This window comes from Eutrigla gurnardus, assembly GCF_963514095.1.
Source record: "Eutrigla gurnardus genome assembly, chromosome: 11".
NCBI classification, from domain to species: Eukaryota; Metazoa; Chordata; class Actinopteri; order Perciformes; family Triglidae; genus Eutrigla; species Eutrigla gurnardus.
In genome coordinates this window covers 16,615,683-16,640,006 of record NC_139925.1, presented here as the reverse complement: position 1 = coordinate 16,640,006, position 24,324 = coordinate 16,615,683, and the positions used below count along the sequence as shown (strand labels likewise).

Genomic DNA, 24,324 nt, shown 5'->3' with positions numbered 1-24,324 from the left:
ACCAAAACATCTCCCTCTCTCTCTCCTGTTTTTTATAATATCGGCATTGTTATTATTATGATACGCGCGCACAGCGCGTGATGGGAGCAGCGGCGCTGCTTCTGTCATCCGGTTGTCAAGTGACGAAACTTGCACTGAACCTCCCCTAACGCATTAAAGGAGAGGAGAGGAGCTCATTTGATTGGTGAAGATCTGAATCGGCTGTATTAATCCCAGTCCACGCCTCGTCTCCTCCTCGTCTCCCACTCACGCCTTCTTCTCCTCCCTCTTTCCCACTTGCGCGGGTGGGCGAGACGGGAGGTGTGCCTGTGCGAGCCTGCGCGGTGCACGAAACTTGCAAAGTCCAGGCGGACACACCCCGTCGGAGTGCTGACTGCGCCTGGTCTACGAAACTAGGGCCCTATGACTTCACACCTTTGATTTTGACACTTTGACTATGACAATAAATAGGAAGGAAAACTGTCCAGGTATTATGATGGGATTTATTCAGGTTTATCCTATGTGACTCCCTGTAGTGGATGCACCTAGTTCAGCTGTTATTAACTGTTTCATATTTTAGACTATAACAACACCACAGCGCAGGCTTTCAGAATAAAGTTATCAGTAACTATCAACTTGTGTTATGAGAGAAAGTAGTGTTATTTCTCAATGACAAATTGCTGAAATAGTGACAAGAATGCACTATGATTAACCAGCTGCGTCAAGCTACCCAACGTCCTGTTTCAAATCAAAAGCTTCACTATTCTTCGTAATTATCATCGTTACATTATTCCTAAGTAAGTATTTTATTTTGAAAACAACCATAAGTGTGTTTATTTCTCACCATCGCTAGCTTAAAATATCTTGAATAATGTGCGAGAAAACGTTCATTTGACAAATCTACATGGTTACTTTTTCACCTTCAATGTTTAAAAAAAAAATCAATAAATTGATATATTTACATTCCTTTAGCAACAGTTCAACAGCTTTAGCCTTCTTCTGCAACCACTGTTCAACACTCATGCATGCGTGTTTCAACAATGAGGAGTCAGTCAGCGTGTTTCAAAAATGGGGAGTCAGTCAGCAAGTAAAACAGTACTCATTTCAAATTTGCAAACAATTCTTTCACAAGGATTAATTATTCAATATTTATAGAAATAAATGTTAATGTAAATGTTCATAAATGAGCATTTATTTAAATAAATGTCAAACTTACGTGAGACTAAATACATGCAGATGACGCTAACAAAATGCCAGTATTGGCTGAACTGTTGCCGACCCCCTGCCCTCATCATTAGGTCACAGGGTCGATCCTGTCACAGTCTGTTCAGGCTGAGCAGCTTGTCTCAGTGACTGGTTCGCTGGGCTAATAGGGGTTAAACCTGACATTGGCATTCAATGACCTCATAGTTTGCCGCACTACAGCAGCATATTATTACATGTGTGTCAACACACATGCGGAGGGAGAAGAAGAAGGGAGGACTTAAAAGTACTACGAAAAAATAAAACAACAGACATCAATACAGTGAGGGTGCATTCAAGAAGTTTTAGATCTTTTCCAAAAGTGCAGGTTTCATTCAACCGTTGTACTTCATCTGGGTTTGACTCCTACAATAGATTCACATTATAACAGGGTATTAAAGAATATATGCATCAAATAAGTACACACCAAGCTTTTTTTTGACAAGATACAACCATAGATCTACCTGTAGAGCTCAGTGCACCATTGATTTTTTTGCTCATACAACTTGAAGTTGCTCTTAACAAAAACAATCTGAAGCTAGGCTGTTTCAAATGTTACATTTTGTCTGCAGGTGAAAAAATTTGAATCAAATTTTTGATCAAATGTTCCATGCTATTGCATTGATCTGGCAATTTGTTTTCATTATTGATTTGCAGTACTACTTTCTTGATTAATCAAGTCTTTGCTGAGTCTATAGAAAGGTGCGAAAATGTTGAAAATTGCCATCCCAATTTCAAAAAGCCCAAACAACTGCATACACAACCGATGACATGTGATAAACGGAATGTGGTCTCTTTCGCTCTCTCTCTCAAACACAGTAGCCTAAATTATACTATAACGACATGAGATACGAATGCTCTGTTCTCTCTCACACACTCTGTAGCTCTGTCACAGCTCAGCAGCTAATGAGCTAGGTAGCCCTACAACATCAACCACAATCAAAAGAGGAATTTCAAATAAGATAGATAATCGCAACTTGCATGACAGGTACAGTATGTTGTCCCATAGGAACATAACCGTCTCACTGGCACGACATTTCAGTGTGTGGGGCCACGGCATACAGGATGTACTGTCTGTAGGTTTGAGGTTCTGTGTGTGTGTGTGTCTCAAGAGAAGCTTGCTATGAAATAGCTAGAGAGACCATTTGTTCAATAGATGAGCCCATGAACAGACACCTACAGGTTAATAGGTTGTCTATGTTCACCATGTTGACTAGGACTGCAGGATGGAGAGACACACACACACACACACACACACACACACACACACACACACACACACACACACACACACACACACACACACACACACACACACACACACACACACACACACACACACACACACACACACACACACACACTTTGGCTTGATCGCTTCCATGCTGCTGGGTCAAAAGGTCACGCTCTGCTTCTCCAACAGCTTGTAGTTAATCTATAGAGGCGCCACATAGAAAACCTGCCGTCTCCTGAATACTGACTCATATCATCACCTGTGTCGTCCTCAATAGTGTGAATACAGCACAGTAGTTTAGAGTGGCGAATGTCCACTCCTGAAATAAAGACTGCCTCCAAAAAATAGAGATGAGTGATGCTTCTGGTTTAATGACATGTCATCATGGTTAGTCTAATTAAGAAGAAAGAAGGGATAGATATATCACATGTAAATTTGTCTTGCTGTAATTAATCAGGGACAAGTCACAGTAAACAACAAGGTTACCATCTCGGCTAAATAATTTCCTGTTTTTCAGCACTTGATGATGATGAGGATGATGGGAAAAAACAAACAAAATGTCGAAGGTCCGTGTTGTGAAACTCAGAAGTTGAGTCCTTTTATGACAACATAACAGGAATTTCCTTGCAAGGTGGTACTCGTGTTGAAATGAGCAACTTAGAACTGCTATAGGGTTTTAAGGACTCGGAAGCTGCTACTGGTTATTAAGGGCAGCCATTGGTGCTGGTAATACATTAAAACACACACGCACACGCACACACGCACACGCACACACACACACACACACACACACACACACACACACACACACACACACACACACACACACACACACACAATACGCTCAACTGAACAAATGCATGCACAGATGTCAAGTCAAGTACAAGCCCACACAGAGAGAGGTATTATGGGAACCAAGTAAAGCTCAAAAGCAGATTTCTACTCGATCACCGCTCTTCCACACCTCAAGTTCAGAGTTCACCTGTGAGCTGCAAATACTGTTTGGCCAGTTCAATGTCACACACACAGGTACACAAGCACATACACACACACATAACTAGCAGTGTGTTTATCGGCAGCTTGGCTGAGCCATTTTTCTGATGCTTTTCTGTCGATGCTACATCTGTGTTTACAGTGTGTGTGTGTGTGTGTGTGTGTGTGTGTGTGTGTGTGTGTGTGTGCGTGCGTGCGTGCGTGCGTGCGTGCGTGCGTGCGTGCGTGCGTGCGTGCGTGAGCTTATGTGACAACAGTGAACAAGAGCACATAAACAAACAGATGGAGCTTTGACTGAAAATCTACCGATATAGATATAGATGACAGATGATTATGGGGAACTCACCCAAACGAGTAGACCTGACTTGGTTTCTTCATGGTCACCCAGGAACTGATGAGACATGTGATCAAACTGCGGAGGAAGTAGAGGGAAAGATCAAATAGATTAGAGATAAAAGACATAGCAGAAGAGTGAATAAGAGTCAGTGAGACACAAATGGTAGACAATGAAGACAAAGAAACAACAGAGAGGTCAGCTAAAGTTCACTTCTTTAATTTATCTTTTATTCATTATTCTCTCAGAATTAATTTTTCATGAGTGGAAATTCTCCATCAAAACACCAAACCTCAGCCGAGGTGAGCAGACCGAGTGTTATCTCACATCTCATTGTTTCTCATTTGTAACACTCCAAAAGTAACTATACATGGGTAAAGAATATTTTTATAAATCTGCAAATTATTTGTTTGTTTGGTCTAAAATAGACAAACATATTTGAAAAGCAGTCTGATATGATGAATTTAAATGCAGAACACACTCACCTGAACAGGTCGAAAATGGTGAGGTACGTGTAGGCAGTTAAGGCTGAAATGACAACAGAAACAAAGACCTTTCAAATTCAAATTCACAATGATTTATGGTCTTGGAACTATAAAAACCAAGACAGATATTCGATCAGTTATTTCATCATTTTGATGGTGTACCATGATCGACATCATCCAAAAGGACGCGGTTTTATCTGCGGTTGTGGGACTAAATTATTTGACTGTTTTGAATGTAGGATACAGATGCACACAGGAGGAAAAACGTTGAACATGTTTAAAATGAAAGTGATAAAGAAACAAATAACTTGAATAAGTAGGAAATGTTAATTCCCCATATAGGAAAGAATGTTTTATATTTGATTGATTTGCATCAAATACTGACATGTATGACAGAGAAGGACAATATTAGTAACACTTATTAATAAAAGTGGAGTGACTTAAATTCTAGCATTAACAATACAAATTTTTCATGAAAGTTGAAATATGAGGAAATTGTCAATGTAACCCTGAACAGTACATCAGACTGTCATTGGAAAACCTTGAATAAACGAATCAAGCTAATATCCAAATTTGAAAAAATATTAAAATAAAATAATGTAAATTGTGTTTTTGTTATCATGTCAGTGACAACATGTAAGGTCACTGTCCAGAACCCACAACCTACAAAAGAACCATGAAGGTGACTCAAAACCTTTCTAACAGAATGCTTATCTATTGATTTACTGAAATGTAACAGTTACTTGACTAGATAACTGGCCAACAAGCTTTTCTGTTGGCTACTAAATCAAGTTAGTGAGTGAATCACTGAATCCAGCCGGCACATAGTCAGCCAGGCTTTCACTCCACTGGACGGCAGCCAATCAGCCAGGTAAGCTGAAGGGTCAGTTAGCAAAGTCAGGAGGTTAATTAGTCAGTGAGCCAACAAGCCAATAAACTAATCAGTCAGTTAACCAGCGAGCTGCAGAGAGATTCTGTGTTGTCCTGGCTGTCTGTTGATCGGTCTGCCTGCCTGTCTGTCTTAATGCCTGCCGACCAGCTTTCTGTAATCAGGTTCTGCTGTGGGGGATGAGGAGAGCGGATTAGCGCAGCTTTATGCCGGGAGGAACATTTTGTTTCCCCACCACCAGCGTCCATGTTGGCCAACCTGACGCCATGTAATCCTGACAGAGAGGCCCACGGCAAACACCCGGAGAAACAAAGGAGCAGAGAGAGAGACAAGAAGCAGGACTGAGACTGAGTGACACATCGACAGGCAGAGGGATGGACCGAGAGTTTGCGACGGAGAGACGGGCAGAGAGAGAGAGAAGACAGGGTGATTTATACAGACGGGCAGATAGAGAGAAAGTGAAGGACTGAGAGAGACAATCCCCAACACTGGGGATAAAGCAGTTATAGTAGTAAGTAAGTAAGGTAGCTATCTAAGGCAACAGGCTTGCCTATTTCGTCATGAATATATAAAATATTATACCATAGAGAGGAAAAATAAGTCATTATCACTTTGCCCCTTCACAAGCATGCATAGAGTTGCATAAGTGTAATTATACAACTACTCAAAAGGAAAATAACTTTTTGTTAGTGGGTCATGCTATGTAGAGTCAGGTGAAGTCTGAACAGGTGAGTCCTGAGCCTTTTTCGGAAGATGGCAGTGACTCTGCTGTCCTGACATTGGTCGGGAGTTCGTTCCACCACTGAGGACCAGAACAGAGAAGAGTCTGGACTTTGCTGAGCGACATTTGTTTGATTTCAGCGATGGTGGTACCAGCCGGCCAGCTGAAGTAGACACAAGTCATTCAAACTTAAAAGGTATTTGTATCATTGGGGAGTGATTTTGACGCAGTCATTCACTGAAGATGCTGAAGTCAAACTATAAGCAGTATTAGCATTAGCTGTAGCTGGACCTTGACAAAATGTGCTTCAGACCTTTGATTTGATTTGTAATAACTTTGGTGAATCTTCTGACTTTTCATTTAGCGCCATCATCAGGATATTTTATTGTTGTCTAAAATGGTTCGTGGCCAAATACCCATCAGCCTCGGCTGTACTTTGTGTTTACCGACCATAAGGCAATGTTTCCAAGCTAAATAGAGTAAAGTCTCACAGGGCTGCTCTTGTATTTCTTGCTAAATATAACATTTAAACCAGCCTGAGAAGTAGCCTTGAGACGCATGCAGTGGAATACAACAATCAATACTTCACTCAGAGCAATGTAGATTTAACTTTCAATTTGTAATTATTAGTTCTATTGTGTTTGATGCCTAAAATTCTACATACTGTTTAAAGTCACTTTGCTGTGTCCTGTTGTTATTTTGATATGCAGGAGCTCGTCTACCCACAGGAATCGATGAAGTTTGATGTCATCGAGTTGTGTTGAATTAAAAGCAGCAGACAATAAAAGCAATAATAAAACAAACGCTGACATCACAGTGACCCTCAAATGGGCCACACCAAATCAATTCCTGGGCTGATATTTCCCCCTCGCTGTGCTCAGATAGGTTTACATATACACACACAGACACACAGACACACACACAGACACACACACACACACACACACACAGACAGAGAGAGAGAACCCGGTTCAATTATTTTATAAGTCTCCTGCTTACAAACACTGACACCCAGAGGACGTGTGGATGTGATACCAGAGCAGCAAACAGTGCAGACGGGACATAATCTTGTCTGTCAAACGCACAAACACACACACATGCAACAGTGTGATCAGAGAATATGATGCACACCATAAACAGTTACAAACAAACCAAAAACACACACCGACCACACAGAAATGTAGACATCTTCTCAACACATGCACAGACATAAGACACACACACAACACACACAACACATACACACACACACACACACAGTTGCCCCCCAGGACCTGAACTCAATACCCAGAACAGAAGGACTGAATCGTATCCCTGCGTTTGTTTTCAGATATGATCGATAGAGGAGAGGAGAAGAAGTTTGTCACACCGCTCACTCTTCTTTTACAATGTAGTTACTTTAGCTTCATTTTATATACCGTTATCTTTTCTACAGCCCTTCTTGAACTGTTCATTTCCTTTTAGACTGCTAACAATTGGAAAAAAGGCAGAGAACAAAAGAAAGAAAGACGAAAGAAGAGCAAGGATTTAAAAAGAAAGGAGGCAGCAAGAAAGGGAGGAAGCGAGGGGGATAGACAGATGAGAGGAGAAATACGAGCAGGAGGATGAATATTTAATGCTGTCTGCAGATGAGCAGCCCAAACACACACACACACACGCACACACACGCACACACAGACACACCTGAGGGAGGTGGTGGAATATAACCAATTACATTGTAACAGGTACAATTCACAGAAAATGTATTTAACTATTTTGATTGATTAAACCTAACAGTAAAATCTTGTTTTTACATAAGTGCATGACTATTCATAACTTGATAAAAATGAATAGAATTATAGAATAGACAATAAAATACCCACAGGGACATGTTTTACTTGTAACAGAGTCATTTTACAGTGTGGTATTAGTAATTTTACCTAAGTAAAGAATCGGAATGCTTCCTTTAAAACTGCCTGAGAGCTAAACACACACACACACGCAAGCGCAAAAGACACACACACACAAATCCAGGACACACACACTCACACTGAATCAGACACGCATACAGAATGAGCTGGATGTGCCAACCACAGCATAGCAGCTTAGTCTCACTGGTTCCGGTAAACAGTAAACTGAGACCCAGAACACACACACACACACACACAGGGTCGTGGTGTCAGGTCAGCTCTGCAGATGTAAACTAAAAGCTTCTATTGAACGCCTGAACTGCTGTGGTGAGGCGGCTCTCCAGGGCAGAGGAGGAGGAGGGGCTGAGGAGGACCAGGAGGAACAGATGAACCAGGGAGAGAAGGATGGAGTGATATATAGGGGAGGAAGAAGAAGAGGTGGTGAAAGAAGGAGTATGTGGGACAGAGAAACTGGTGACAGAAGGAGGATGTGGGAGGAGGAGGTAAGGAGTCAGAGAAGGAAGAGAAGGAACACATGAGCCAGTGAGAGAAGGATGGAATGATGGAGAGGAGGAGGTGAGGGGTGAGAGAAGGAAGATGAGGAACTAGTGAGAGAAGGAAGAAGGAGGTGAGGAGTGAGAGGAGGAAGATGAGGAACAGAGGAACTAGTGAGAAAAGGAGGAAGGAGAAGGAAGTGAGGAGTCACAGACGGTAGAGGAGGAACAGATGAACTAGTGAGAGGAGGAGGAGGAAGATGACGAAGAGACTGGGAACACTGCCCAGCGCTGACACTGCTGACCACTGAGGGAGAAACATGAGACTAGACCTGAGGGCCGGCCACACACACACACACACACAGACACACACACAGACACACACACACACACACACACACACACTTAATTAATATTAAAATGCAAACACACACATAAATAGACAGAACACTACACAGTCACACCCTATTATGGAAATGAAGTAAATTAAGTACGTGGCTAAATTGAGGTGATCACACAAGTATATTGAGCCCCTAAATGAGTAGTTATTGAGTTTGATTAATTATATTATTAGAATTGATAATATTATATTTTTATAATCATTATTATTATTATAAAATGCTTACAATTGAAAAGCCCAGACAGACTTAACTTAAAACTACTGTTGATGTGGTTGCAGACAAGAAAATGCAAATTAAGGACTTTATAAGTATTCTTCCAGAAAAACTCAAGGACCACCGGGATTTGACTGAAAAGGGTGGCCCATAAATCATCATAAAAGTAGTAATTAAACTGCATTATATATATTTTTCCCCCTCAGGGACGCCATTAAACGTTCTCTATAGCTGAAGGTAATGTACCAGAGATCTTTGACTTTTGGATGAATGCTACTTCACGTAAGGCTGTACACTTTTTTTATGTTCTTCCATTTCTTCTTAAAAACATCAACAAGACAATCTTTCCTTATACACAAGGAACCATTGACAATAAAGATTTTACAGAATGATTTGCCATTTTAAGTTGTTATGTTATTTATTTGGATTATAAGTGGTGTCCTCCAAAGCTCAGGAGGATCTGTAGGAACAAAAGCCCTCGATCTCAAATGCTCTTCCAAACACTGAACACACATATGTATGAGGAAGCATGCGTATAGAAAAACAAGCATGTCTACAAATGGTTAACGCATACACGCTCCCTGGTGACTGTGGGCCACTCCGACAGCTTGTCATTCTCTCATATGACAAGCAACTTCTGTCGATATGAAACCAGACCGAAGTAAAATGGATTCTCGTACCTCCACGTGGGATTTGAAGGGCAGCTGGCAGTGATATGTTAAACCAAACACGGCGCTATACCCATCCTGTCATCATGCCCCCTGTGCCCCGACCCTGTACCCTGCAACCCCCACCCTGCCGGTGATAATCAATATAACATCATCTGTTAAAGCAAAACTGCCATTAGGAAAATTAAGTGGTGGTATGTTGAATCCTCCCTGCATCTTTCATGCATGTTTCAGAGTAGCTGATCAGTTCTCACTGGCCGAATATTCTCAGATGTTATGAACACTTCATCCTTAATTTAGGAATAATAAGCATTTTGTATTCATTTTATATCCTCGATAGTTATATATGTGTTGTTTTCCAATAAAAATCAAATAGTGGTGCATACATTGGCTACATTAACTGAGTTACCCACGTCTGTATCATGTAGTCGAGTGGGTAAGCAGCAGTTTGCAGATTGAGATGTCATGAAGCACTAAAAGATAAATGGAATAATTCATATTGTTTTAAAGATATGCTTGGCTGAATGATGTTTCCATCATGTTTTAGTATTTCTGTATTTTTCACAGGAAGTATTGATAAATGTTTAATACAAGTTTCCAGCCATATCACCCAGCCCTAGTCAGAGGCAGGAGAAGGCCGTGAAACACAGATAAAATGATCGTTACAGGCAGCCCAAGTGGATTGCCCCTTAAACGGCAGGATCCCAGGGGAGCAGATTCACAGACAGTGTGTTTAGGTGATCGAGACGTACTGAGAGCAAAAGCACATGTGGTGGCTGTATAGGCAGTAAGAGAAGCTGATCACACACACACGGGCACACAAACACACGCACACAAACACACAGACACACAGGCACACACATACACAGCATTACTGTGAGTGTGAGTTGGCTGTACTGAAGGCCCCCTGGGATGGACTGCTTCACCAGCTGTGTTCTGACACACAGGAACATTAAGGGCCTGGGGACAACAAACACACACACGCACGCACGCACGCACACACGCACGAACGCACACACGCACGCACGCACGCACGCACGCACGCACGCACGCACGCACGCACCTCACATTATTCACATAGTTCTGTTGTTTTGGTGGTTTTCTCAGTGTTTCCGATATTATATTGGCATTTTTGTATGATTAATTCTTTTGTGTATTTTATTACTCACCGTCCATTGTCTATTCTCATGTCATATATGCAACAATAAAGATATTCTAAAGAAATGACATAATATATGAGCTTGCAGGCCACAAAGCTGGCCAGTTCTGTCTGCCTCGCTCTCTCTCTCTGCTCCCAAACGGTCTCTATTCTTCTAGCATCTTCATAGACTATTCCTCTTACCCTGACACATTAACACGCCACTGATGTTACACAATGTTTTGTTTTGTATTTAATTTATTGAATACATTATTTCACTTTTTGACTTCGACCCTTTGATGAATTCTCTCTCCAGTTCATGACAAATGCAATACAATGTTTTGTAGATCATAGTCAGAAATATCACATTTTCATGCCAGTTTGTCTAGTGTCTGTCTCCTTCCCACAGGTAAAATTGTCTTTAAACGCATATCTCGCTCCTTCAACACACACACACACACACACACACACACACACACACACACACACACACACACACACACACACACACACACACACACACACACACACACACACACACACACACACACACACACACACACACACACACACACAAACACAACCCTCTCTATCTCCAATGAGGAGGAGAAAAATGAAAAGGAGGGGAGAACCACGAAGAAGGAGAGGAGGATGAGGAGGAGGTGTGTTTAGTAGACACTTGACCTGGTTTCTCAATGCTGCTCTGGGCCGAACAACAGCTGGAGACGGACACACACACACATGCACGCACACACACGCGCATTCATACACTGCTTAATAAACAAAATGATACAATACACTAAATACCTGATCAATAATATTGCTGGGAGAAAAAATGTACACACAACTATTTCTATTTCTGAAATACAGGATTACTTTCACCTCTTTAAAAAAATGGTTGTTTTAATTGCTAATAACTCAATTTCACACTTCAACCGTAACCTGAAATAAGGGTCACACAAGGGGTCACAACTAAACATTGGTTATAGTGCTGCCCCATCTTAGGGAATTAGTCAACTAGTTGGTTGTTTTGGTCTTAAGGCGGGTCCACACCGCACCGACTGCCCGACTCGCGTCGGTAAATGAAGTCGGGCTACTTAATATGGCCGACTCGAATGGCGGATTACACATTTGAATCGGCTGAAATGAACGCCGACGTGGGCCGATTCGAGCGACCACACCAAGGAGACTCATGTCACGGACGCCGACTCTCTCAAAGATGCCGATTTTCGGTCCGGTGTGGACCCGCCTTAAGTCTTCTATGATTTCTTTCGCCAATTAGTAATATTGTTACGTTTTTTAATGCCGAATTACGTATTTCCAAGAAACTTATGAGCACATCTCTGATGAACACAAGATTTAAAGTGGTGCTTTTGCATTTTCTTTTGGGACGAACTCAGTTTTAACAGATTTGTTGATTACATCATTCAACGCTCTGTAGAGATCTCATATTGTCTTGTCTGTATATTTCCCCGCGGTTTATACTGTGTCCAGATCAGTCAAAACCACAATGTGTAAAGGGACATAAATATCAAGGTTTACACACTAGGGTTGTCACAAGAACCGATACTTCGGTACCAATTCGATGCCGACACGAAAAAAATAATTTGATACTTGCTTTTTTCTGGTATCGTCAGAACCGAATATACAACTTTTCACTGGGCGAGCCGTGTCGATTCTTGGCGGAACTGACGGGGGCAGTATACGCGTGTGAGCAGCACAGAGCAGTAAGCGGCGCTGAAGAAGAAAACTTGCCGTCTTCGAAAAAAATGGCTTCAGCAGGTGGGAGCGAAAGCACAACACGTCGGCTCGTCGACAAGACAGGTGCTAAGAGTCGCGTGTGGAAATATTTTGCATTCGAGGCGGATGAATCCGGAGCAATTCTTGATTCAAACAAGCCGACATGCAAAAAGTGCCTTATAAGCACAGTATTGTTTGTTTTTATACTGGATGGCTATAGGTCTGTTGGCAGCTGGTACTGCAATTTTAATTCTGTGCAAAAAGATCTTAAAGCACAGTGGTGTTAAATACTTGACAGTTTGAAGCAGTTTTCAATAAATTAGTGAATTTAAAAGTACATGGGTCATGTTGTTTTTTTTTTAAATTGTGGTATCGAATTAGTATCGAGAATTGTGGAAATTCACAGGTATTGGTATCGACTACTGAAATTCTGGTATCGTGACAACCCTATTAGATACACACACACACGCACGCACGCATGCACGCACTGGAGATGGAAGACAGTCAGTCCATCCTATCAGATGGGAGGAGGGGAGGCGACAGGAGTGTGGGGTCAGGTGAACGAGTGATAGAGACAGACAGAGGTGAGAGACAGGAAAGAGAGTGAGGTGAGTTAAGGTGAAAGTCCTGAGGGTGTGTGTGTGTGTGTGTGTGTGTGTGTGTGTGTGTGTGTGTGTGTGTGTGTGTGTGTGTGTGTGTGTGTCAGAACGAGAGGGGGTTTTAGTAACACAAAGAGGTTGTCTGTGAGTGTGGGGGGTGAGGAAACAGACAACAGGCAAATGGACAGACAGATCCTTAAACTGCTAACGTGTGTGTGTGTGTGTGTGTGTGTGTGTGTGTGTGTGTGTGTGTGTGTGTGTGTGTGTGCGTGTGCATGTGCATGTGTGCGCGCCTGTGTGTGTGTGTGCGCGCGCGTGTGTGTGTGTGTGTGTGTGTGTGTGTGTGTGTGGTACAGTGAGACAAAAAGCTGATGTCTTTGCTTTGTAAGAGGCTGAAAGCTGATCTGGTTGTCCATTGCACAATTTGATACGAGAGGACCAGCATGACACACACAGACACACACACACACACACACTTCTGTAGAATCATCATAAGCTTATGTTTCGGCAACAGTGCAACAACAGCTCTGCTTAAACAGCACTTAGGGGCGTGCATGCACACACGCACGCACACACATGCACACACAACAGAGCGTCAGGTGAATTGAGGGAAAAGACGTGAGCGAGGAGTCAGGATCAGTTTAAAGACTTCCTTTTCTATTCACTTATGTAGAACAAGAAAGAACTTAAAAGTTCCAGTCTCTGAACAGAGGAAGAACGTTGGAACCTAAGAAACTCATGAACTTCATCTGTGTCAAACAAAGCCTCTGCTCTCCTGGTTGCATCAGTCGGACCATTCATAAAGAAAAGTTTTACACTACAATTCCAATGCAAGCCTTTTGGTCCACACAACACAGCACACAGCTGGTAATTACCACTTGGAGGGGCAATTTAGAGTCACACTATGACATGAACATAGTGTTATTGTCTTTGACTATATGGTCTCTCAGGACCAAATGTTGGAAGAGGAAGTGAAGAATGGGCCTTGGTAAAAAGATACGGATACAAACTAATCATTAAATAAATCATGCCTCCTCACTTGTTGATTAACACATTTTACAAGACTGCATTAATTTTAAAGCTGCACTGATCAATCTATTTGTACCAACAATGGATCGAATGACTGGAATATGGAAAGGTGTCGCTTTCACTGATGTACACACTGTGAGTAATCACCAAGCCCCACTGGGCTTTAGCCTCGTTTAGCTCTTAGCTTACAGCAAATTAACTGTTCACTCTTAGGAAGCCATTTTCCAGCAGCAGCAGGCAGCAGTTTTGATTGAAAACGCTCTGATAAACCCACTGTAAACTACCCATAGTCAGTACCAAAGAGCAGACAGAGGCAGTCATACATTAGCTGGTGAAGAAAGAGGAACATCTAGCAGCTAAATACCCAGATATTCTTCACAGGATTTGGTCGAAACCAAACCAATGTCAACGATTCTGTAAGGTGATAATATGCATGTAGCATTTTGAGAAGGATCTGCTGCCCCCAAGTGGCAAAGATGCTGCATTCATGTCAGAAGAAGTGGGCTCTAACATATCCAGCACCAAGTTATAGCAAAGGTTCTGAGGATAAATTGTGCTCCTATATGTTATTTAAAGCTTATAATGAATAGCTGTGGTATAGCTTTTTGATCGATTAAACACTTCCCTTTAAAAGTAGGATAAGTTAATAAGGTCAATCGCTCAGAATTGTTCTACTTAAGAAACACTATTTTTAGTTTGTGAACATGAACATCTTTTTCACTGTAAACACGAATCTTCGAAAATACGTGTAAATACAGTCTGCAGCATGTTCCCTCCACAGTCAGTGGCCTGGAAAAGATACATTCATACACACATACTGCACTCTAGTCCCACGTTCTCCTAACTAATGTACGTACACACGCACACATACACTAACACACACATAGCGAGCGAGCGAGCGAGCGAGCGAGAGATCAGAAACAGTGGGTCTGGATAAGCTGCCCTCTGACTATCTCTTTCTGCAGCTTCACGGGTCAACTAAGGGTTAACCGCCTCAGTCTCTACCGCCATACATGTGTGTGGTATGTATGTTTATTTAGATGTCTGTTAAGCCGGTCATCATGACCTAATGAGGCCAAAGCAGTGTGTGAGTATGTGTTTCCATGCATGTGTTCCTGCAGAGAGCAGGCAGCGTACAGTATGTACATATGAGACCCTGGAACATGTGTGTGTGTGTGTGTGTGTGTGTGTGTGTGTGTGTGTGTGTGTGTGTGTGTGTGTGTGTGTGTGTGTGTGTGTGTGTGTGTGTGTGTGTGTGTGTGTGCGCGTGCGCGTGTTAGGAACAGACTTTTATATAGGTTACGCTTCATTTATGCTCAAGGCGGAAATGCTCTGGAGGCGTTGCATGTACATATTGTCCAACATACATACAGCACACAGAGTTTTACATACATATAAGGACATATAGCGATGGAAACACAGTGATCAGACTGTCAGTGTGTGGGATTTATGATTTAAGAGTGAATGAGAATGTTTATGCGCCAGCAGAGCAGACCGGCCCTTCAGCCCTTCTCATAAAAAACTTAAATTCCTTCAATATCGGCTATTTTAACAGATTTATTTTTCAAATTGTATAATTCAGATACCAAATATATTATTTACATTTGATATAGTTCTGCCCCCCAAGGCAGAGATAAATTCTTAAAACATTTTGGTTTCCTTGATGTCCCATAGTGTTATAATGTTATAGGTCCGACTCGGAACTGGGTAAGATGGCTTTGACTTTGGCTTTAAGGATGGACATGAGTAAAATCCTTCATTATTGAGTAATAAACAAAATAATATAGTACATTTTAGGGCTGCACGAGTCTGGAAAAAATGTGAATCACAATTTTTTTACTTAGAATTGAGATCACGATTCTCTTTCCACAAAATGTTTATTGCACTGATGAACTTTAACAAAACAAAAAAACACTGCTTTGGCAGAGGCATGGTAGTAGTTCTATCATTGGTCAGATCAGAATCGCTGTGTGTAGAAATGAGATCACGTGTATGTGTGAATCGAGATCGCAATTTTTTAACGATTTTTTGTGCAGCCCTAGTACATTTTATGGAAACTTAATTGATAAATAGTTAATGAATTAAATAAGGGAGCAGGATAGCTCCCATTCGGCTCATACAGCATATTAAATAATTGAAAGACTACATCATCACACTAAGATTGCATAAAAATCACATACTGTCTCGAAGCTGTCTTTCTTGTTGTGACACTGCCAACATTAAGATACTAAAAGGATTGTTACTATGATAGTAACAGTATCTCTGATGGGTAAACAGATTTTTATATAATCGCCCAGCCCTAATAGATATTCTAGAAAAAAGTTTTGTTAATTTTTCATTGTTATTAATGCGTCAAGGTAACATTTTGACTTTTCAACACCTGCCAAAAGTGTAACGTCAAACTCTAGCCGACAGATAAATGTAGGGACAAACAGAACTCCTCAAGTAAAATGAGCAGGCAGACTACCCAATGTGTGAATGCGGGTGTGGTGATCGTGTGAGTGGAGGAGACTTTATACACGAGTAGGAATCTGACTGACAGTATTGAGATTGGGCCGCTGTCTGTTCCTGTTGTGCTCATTGGGGGCCCGAGTATTGACGGAGGGGTCGCCTTCCCCGGTTTGTTCGATACCTCTGTCCTCCGCTTCCTGTCTGCACGACACCCGACGCCACCGCTGTGTGTGTGCGTGTGCGTGCGTGCGTGCGTGTGTGTGTGTGTGTGTGTGTGTGTGTGTGTGTGTGTGTGTGTGTGTGTGTGTGTGTGTGTGTGTGTGTGTGTGTGTGTGTGTGGCTTATGCTGCAGTATTTGTAGGCAGAGCGGGTGAGCTGGGATAAGGTTGCATGTTGTTCTTTTTCGTGGCAGCATTTTCCTGAGTGATGTTATCCCTGAGAGGATTTAATGTTGGTGGCAGACACGAGCCTCGCTGACCATAAACACTGCGTCTCAGTGCACAGCTGTCTCACTGCACAGCTGTATGAGGGACTTTCACCACTTAGACAGGCAGGGAGACAGGCAGCACTGAAATAAGTGCATGTTTACAGTCAAATTAAATGATGATACACCCAACTGACGTCTGTTTACTCTCTAAGCCTCGTCTCAGTGCCTCCTAAATCCCAGCTGACCCAACATTTGACTACCCACAACATTAATTGACATCAATCATTTCCTCTTGAATCGTAAAATCTGCACAGTTCTCCTGTAGCCTTGCATACCTGCGATCACTGAAATACACTCTGTGTATGCTAGTTTGAATTTGGATGTGCTTGTCTTTGCGTGTGTTTTAGCGTCCTAAATATAAGCTTGTCATATCGTCTAGAGCGAAACTAGTGGACAGCTCAACTGAGGCAGAGAAATGGTTCTAAGTGCTGCTGCTACTGCTCACACAACCCACTTGATAACACAGACACTCTCACAGACCAACACTGATAGTTATGGGTGCCACTGACTATTATTCTATATAGAACTGAACTGAATTTTCCACAACTTCTGAACACATTACAGGACATCATCATCATAAAATACTCATTTAAAACCACAAACAGCCAGTGTGAACAGGTGATCACACTGGCTGGAGAGAACCAACAGTTTATCCAGATTACTTAAACCACTTTATGCGGGGTGTCAAATGTCAAAACTATGAGCAGAGTTGTATCTGTTAAATACCTTTTAAATGTGTTATTTGCCTGCTCTGCTGTGTGTATTTGGAGAGAGAGGGGGGGGGGGGGGGGGGGGGGGGGCATGCTCATCAATATGACAGATGCATTCTCAGTGTTGTAACACCAGTGGGTAAAAACAGACGCTGTGAAGGACTCCGTTTCTTCAACACCCTTTAAAGTGCCATATTTTGACTGAGGTGACCCCCCCTCAAACAGACACACAAACACACCAGCTGCAGTAAGAGCAGGATCAATCTGAACCCCTGTGGTGAGACGACACTGCTAACACACATCCTAAGACTTGTTCAGTGTGTACTTAAAGCTGCAGCCTGCACACACTCTCGTGCTTCTGTCTGCGTGTGTTAAAGCGTGGGTACCCTTCAATCTGCGTTTACGTTGTGTAGACAGGTATCTCCGCCTGTTAATGTCTGTGTCTGAGTTTCAAAGTGGGGTTTTTTCTGTGTACATCTGTCTCTGTGTGTCAGTTTGCATGTGTCTATCTGTCACTGTGTTTGTTTTATATGTGTGTGTGTGTGTGTGTGCGTGCTCACCCATGCTGTTGGTGGAGCTGCACCACATCAGCAGACAGCCGGTACACAGCAGGTTCAGAGCCCCGAACAGCAGGATCGTCCATGACTGAAAACGACAACAAGCAAACAAAATGACTATTAAAGAGCAATAAGAAAAAGGAGCAGACTGGCTCAAACTTTGGCTAGAGGCCCGACTGCAGTCATTCATTATGCACATGCTTATGTACGTGTTTTCTTTTCAAAATTCCATGAAAAAACACGTTTATTTTTACGCTTAAAATATTCACTCCATAGAGAAAGATCTCCTCGAAACTATTGGCTGACATAACGTTATGAGATTTAAAAAAAATTGCTCTATCAATTGAGTTTCAAGAGCCTCATGGAACGTGGAAAGTAACAAAAACACAATCTAAAAGCCAAAATTAAAATACAACAGATACTAGATGAATAAGTCCAATCACAGATATAAAATCAAAATTTTGAGAATCAGTACATGAAGTTCATAGTTAAAGGAACACAATGAAGTGTAGTGGAAAAAAAGAAAGACTTGTAGCACAGAATGAGCAAGCATTACTTTTCTACTTTTGTCAAAACTGAAGCAGCAGAGATTGAAATATCTTGACTTTTAGACCCTGGTAAGGCAGCAAGATTATTGGATTTAGTCAAAAATTTTGTAGAAAATTTACAATTTCTGTTTTTCTCTCTTTTATATCACAGCAAAATACTTGGGTTGTGGACTGTGGGTTGGAGAAAACAATCTGAAGATATCGCTTCTCTCTCTGTTTTTTTCTTTAATAATCTTAAGTAATAATAATATATTTTTTAAGTATGTGCAGATTAATTGATGATGATTAGTTGCAGTTCATCACTACTCCCTAAATTGGGCCAAGCTCCAAAAATACTGAATCCTACACATCCCATAATGCAACACGTTTGCATCTTTTGTTAAATATGTCCAACACAAGCCCAAACATAACTGTGATGACATAAAAGCTCCTCCAGAGCCACAGAAGATATCATACAACAGTATTCTCCTGATCAGGGTTTCCCCGGCTGTCCGTCAGCCTCATGTAGCAGACACCCTGGCAGATGACCAGCCGCTGCCTAATCTAAATCCAAACCTACAAACCGACTGGGAGCTGCAGGGTTTTGGCTGCTGGATACAGAGTGAGTTTCATGCCCTGTGGTCAACCCGCTGTTTCCTGGGGGATTTGGTTGAATTCACTGACTGAACCAGTCACTACAGTCTGAATCAGTTCATAACAGAAATACCAGCTCAGGGGAAGGTCACTTCCAGAGAACCAGAGAGCAGAAAATAGGCTTAGTGCTGAGAAAGACGGACCAAGATTTAACCCCTTTAAAGAAAGGCTGGAGATGTTTTATATTTAAGTACACTCCTGGATTATAGAAATACATCATTACAGCCTACTTAACTGAGAAATTATTTATTTGTCTGTGCCTTCCAAAGTGACCCATGTGACTATTACATAGTTTAAAAAAGAGGTTGCATCTAGCTTAATTTATCAGTGATTTAAATCATCATTAAACATCCAACAACCACAATGACCAAAAGTCATTTGTCAACAAAACACAAATATATGTTTAAGCTTTTGGACAAATCAGCAAAGAAAGACAGAAAATAATTTCTCCATACAGTTTGTATCGGAGCACATTCAACACTGTTCTTACTCCATCAGCCTGGATGTCAACGTGTGTGTGTGTGTGTGTGTGTGTGTGTGTGTGTGTGTGTGTGTGTGTGTGTGTGTGTGTGTGTGTGTGTGTGTGTCAGAGGGAAGAGAAACAAGAAATGGAACAGGGAAACGTGTGTGTGCGTGCGTGCGTGCGTGCGTGCGTGCGTGCGTGCGTGCGTGCGTGCGTGCGTGCGTGCGTGCCCTGGCCTGTCACTTTGTGTTGGAGTCATATGCCGTGGTGGAGAGCGCCGAGTGCTGTGAAATCTACAATTACTGTGGTGTGCTGTGTTATGACAGCACTTGGGCGTCTGGTGACAGCACTAGCCAGCGACAGGCATGGGAGACCCACAGTGTCTGTGTGTGGGTGTGCATGCATGTGTGCATGTGTCTGTGTGTGCAAACAGAGAGACAGCACTTGGCCCAAAACATTCCCAACCCCCTTTCACATTCACAGACACTCAGCGCCTGGAGGGGAGTGCACAGTTGTTAAATCCTGACGCTCTGCTGCCCCCGTCTGTCCGTCGGTGGCGTCGCCCCAGCTGTCTGGCTGCATGACAGTGGCCAGCATATTGAGGTTACATGTGACATCGGAATGACAAAGCTGCAGCGCCCGTGCAGCACCTCAGTCACCAGGCACTGTATTAAAGAAGGAGCCCATGCTGACGCCGGGCCTAATTACATCATTGATGAGCGCCGTGCTGCCGCATCATTGGCCAGCGTCGGGGAAATGTGTGTCATCATGGTGAGTAAAAGCGTGACTCATATTAGCCTCTGAAGTAAAGAGGTTAGAGTGAGGAGAGGTCCGTCTCATCATAACAGGCTGGCAGTACGTGCAGGAGATTAGTCAGAGTTTTTGGCCAAACTGAAATCTGCAGTATGTCGCAATTTCACCCCGACACGGCTCGCTTACGGTGGCAATGAGAATACAAAAAAACCCATCCTCCTCAGATTGGAGCCGTCGGGGTTCAGTGTCTCCAGGGTGGCAGTGTTCTCCTCTCAAAATAAACCTACTTACATAATGACTCAGCGGCGGCAAAGGCGGCCTGCTTAAGCAGACAGAAGTTTTGCAACTCTGTTGCTACAGCGGAATTGAGATGACGCCTGGTCCTCTCAGTCTTCTGTCCTGCCGTCATGTCTTTCCTCTGCTGACTGACTGGTGGTTTCATCAAGACACTTCGCACATACAGTATGGATGATAGACATGGTGAATAAAGTGCACTGGAATTCTCAGTGCTGCTCCGAAAATGTGTTTCTGTCAATTCATCTGATAAAAAGCAGTGTCAGTAACTTGCCTCTGCTTAAGGTTTACTTAGTATGTTTTTGTACATCTTAACAGGAGATTGAAGGGGAACCCTACTCATTTTACACATAAGAGTGAGTTAAGTCATAAGAGGTTCAAAAAGATGTCTGTCAACAGGGTTTAAAGTTGTGGGAACTTTCCAACCCTTTAAACCCTATTAACCCACCAGCGGGAAGGTGGATTTCTAGGAGGTTAATGACCATGCTCGAAGGCATGGTAAACAGCCTGCCGTCCAGGCAGCAACCTCTGGTTTGGAAAAGGGAAGCCGATGCAAAAGTGCCTTACGGTTGCATTCTCTCTACTGCCCATCAGGGGGCGACTCATCCGATTGCAAAAACAAGTCAGATTGCAGGGAAGCCCATGAGAAAATTACTCTTCCCACTTGATTAATTACCTCAGTAAACACTGTAAACATGCGTTTAGGGTCTCAATTGCTTGTTTCAAGTCTTCTTCAATACAGCATGATGTCCATTTTATAAATTATGTTCCCGTTTAGAGAATAATAGATGATAAAGCAGGTGCTCTAGGGCGTGGCCACCTTGTGATTGACATGTTGCTACCACAACATCACTACTGCGGCCTTGCTACCATTGCCATCAATGCAATTAACTAAGATTACTCTAACACTTAGCAGTAAAGTGAACCTCAAATTAAGGAAGCTAACTTTGTTAACAGCTTTGCGCCAGAAGCCACATAGAGCCAGGCAGAGAACTGGCAGACGCAGGAGGCTCTTGGTATCATCAATGGTTAAAAGCAGTTTATGAGGCCTTTGAATCTAAAAACACTGACTATATCTGAAGATTTCAGCATAAAATAGCATATATCTGGTGTTAAAAAATGCATGCTTTAAAAACTATAGTCTACCTGAAATCAGATCAGTTTTACTTCACAACACAAAAGGTAACAGGAGACAGGAGAAGAGAGTGAATAGGTGCTGAGGAACTTTCGCTGGTTTATGTTTGTTCCCTAAACCGTGTACGACACGGTGTAATCCAATCCAAGGCTCTATGGGGAAGCAAGACCCCCTGCCAGTATGTGGTCAAAGTGGATTATAGTACAATAACACACACACACACACACACACACACACACACACACACACACACACACGTTCATCATCTTGTGTCCTGTGTTTTCTCTGTCATTTTTACATCCAAATGTTGTTCAGGAGCATGTTTATCTTAGACTCTACATCTGTCCCTGTTTTGTTGTGTTACAGAGTAAATACAACTTTTTTTGTTGTTCACTGTTGTTATATATAGAAATTACAGAATTACAGAAACAGGCCACCATTATACACATCAACATGTTTATGAAGCACAGCAACTTCGCTTGCGGTTGAAGAGTCGTGTAAACATGTAGCTAATCAGACTTCCAACGCTCATTGAATACGTCACAGGGCCGACGAGTCCATGAACGCTTTACACCGCAAACAAAGTTTTATCTAAACGGTCCGGTTTGCGGTAAATATTTTGACTCGCCTTTCCACTACTACGCCGAAATCGTTTATGTAAAAGGGGCTAGTGGTAGTTTGCAGGTATGTGTCAGACAAAGGGGATCAGCTGTCAGCTCGTGGCTGATGGTATTTTACTTGCTGTTGCTCTCACTGGAACATGGTGACGTGCTAAGAAAACAGGATTACTGGAGGTGTTTGGGCTTGACTCTGTGTGAGACCGTTTACAGCACAATGGGATTATGAAGGGAGGACTCTCCAGACATTAACTACGGAGTGAAAATGAGGAGCAAAGATTGGATGATGATAACCAGGCGGATAAAGAAATTAATTCAAAAAATACGGAGTTAGTTTTTACACACACACACACACACACACACACAGACACACACACACACTTACCCGTCTATCTGAGGTGACTAGTCTGAATTCTTGCTGGAGTTTTCCAAATACAGATCTGTGCGTCTTCCTAAATGGATGAATGGTGCCCTGCAAATTAAAACAAATGAATATTATACATCAAAACAAACTTTGATGAAGTAATAGTAGCAAAATAAAATGAAATAAATAAAATAATTCCATACAGTCTGGAATTTAGATGCATTTAGTACAATCAGGTTCACCAAGTCTGCAACAGTAAAGCAAAGTAGGGGGCAAAGCCTGATCTGCACTGTCACCAAGTGGTGGGTCAGTGTATAACACTGACTTCAGCTACACTGAATCCTACAGAGCAACTTGTTTCAAAACTCTGACTCACGAGTGCAATTTTAGGTTGTGGAAGATAAGCAATTTAGAGTAGGTGTGCACATCCAAAACCCACTGTAGGCAAGTGCAGGGCCGAAACAATATAGCAATGAAAATACAGCAATGAATATATAAATAAAGGTCAGCATGGTGGATGTGCTAATAAACTGCACTTGGAAGGAGGACAACTCACTGTACCTCTGAGACACAGCTACCCGTGTGTGACCTATATTTATATTTTCAAATTAAGGAAGATGAGATGAGACATTAACTAGAAACAAAACCTGACATATACAGTGGGGCAAAAAAGTATTTAGTCAGCCACCGACTGTGCAAGCTCTCCCACTTAAAATGATGACAGAGGTCTGTAATTTTCATGATAGGTACACTTTAACTGTGAGAGACAGAATGTGGGGAAAAAATCCTGGAAATCACATTGTAGGATTTTTAAAGAATTTATTTGTAAATTATGGTGGAAAATAAGTATTTGGTCAATAACAAAAGTCCAACTCAACTCAACTTTGTTGGCAATGACAGAGGTCAAACGTTTAATGTAGGTCTTCACAAGGTTTGCACACACTGTAGCTGGTATTTTGGCCCATTCCTCCATGCAGATCTCCTCTAGAGCAGTGATGTTTTGAGGCTGTCGCCGACTTCAAACTCCCTCCACAGATTTTCTATGGGGTTGAGGTCTGGAGACTGACTAGGCCACTCCAGGACTTTGAAATGCTTCTAACGCAGCCACTCCTTCGTTGCCCGGGCGGTGTGTTTGGGATCATTGTCATGCTGGAAGACCCAGCCACGTTTCATCTTCATGCTCTCACTGATGGAAGGAGGTTTTGGCTCAAAATCTCCCAATACATGGCCCCATTCATTCTTTCCTTGACACGGATCAGTCATC

The 24,324-nt window shown here is 42.3% G+C and overlaps 1 protein-coding gene across 1 annotated transcript in view; it reads right to left on the bottom strand.

The window, feature by feature from the left end:
* Window positions 1–24,324, bottom strand: part of slc30a6 (solute carrier family 30 member 6) — a 47,180-nt gene that overhangs the window by 20,711 nt on the left and 2,145 nt on the right. The window contains exons 3-6 of the mRNA XM_084020535.1: window positions 23,082–23,168; window positions 18,257–18,341; window positions 4,268–4,310; window positions 3,795–3,860 (exon numbers count right to left, since the gene is read on the bottom strand). Coding sequence (XP_083876661.1) covers window positions 3,795–3,860; window positions 4,268–4,310; window positions 18,257–18,341; window positions 23,082–23,168 — 281 coding nt within the window. The remainder of the gene's footprint in view (window positions 1–3,794; window positions 3,861–4,267; window positions 4,311–18,256; window positions 18,342–23,081; window positions 23,169–24,324) is intronic.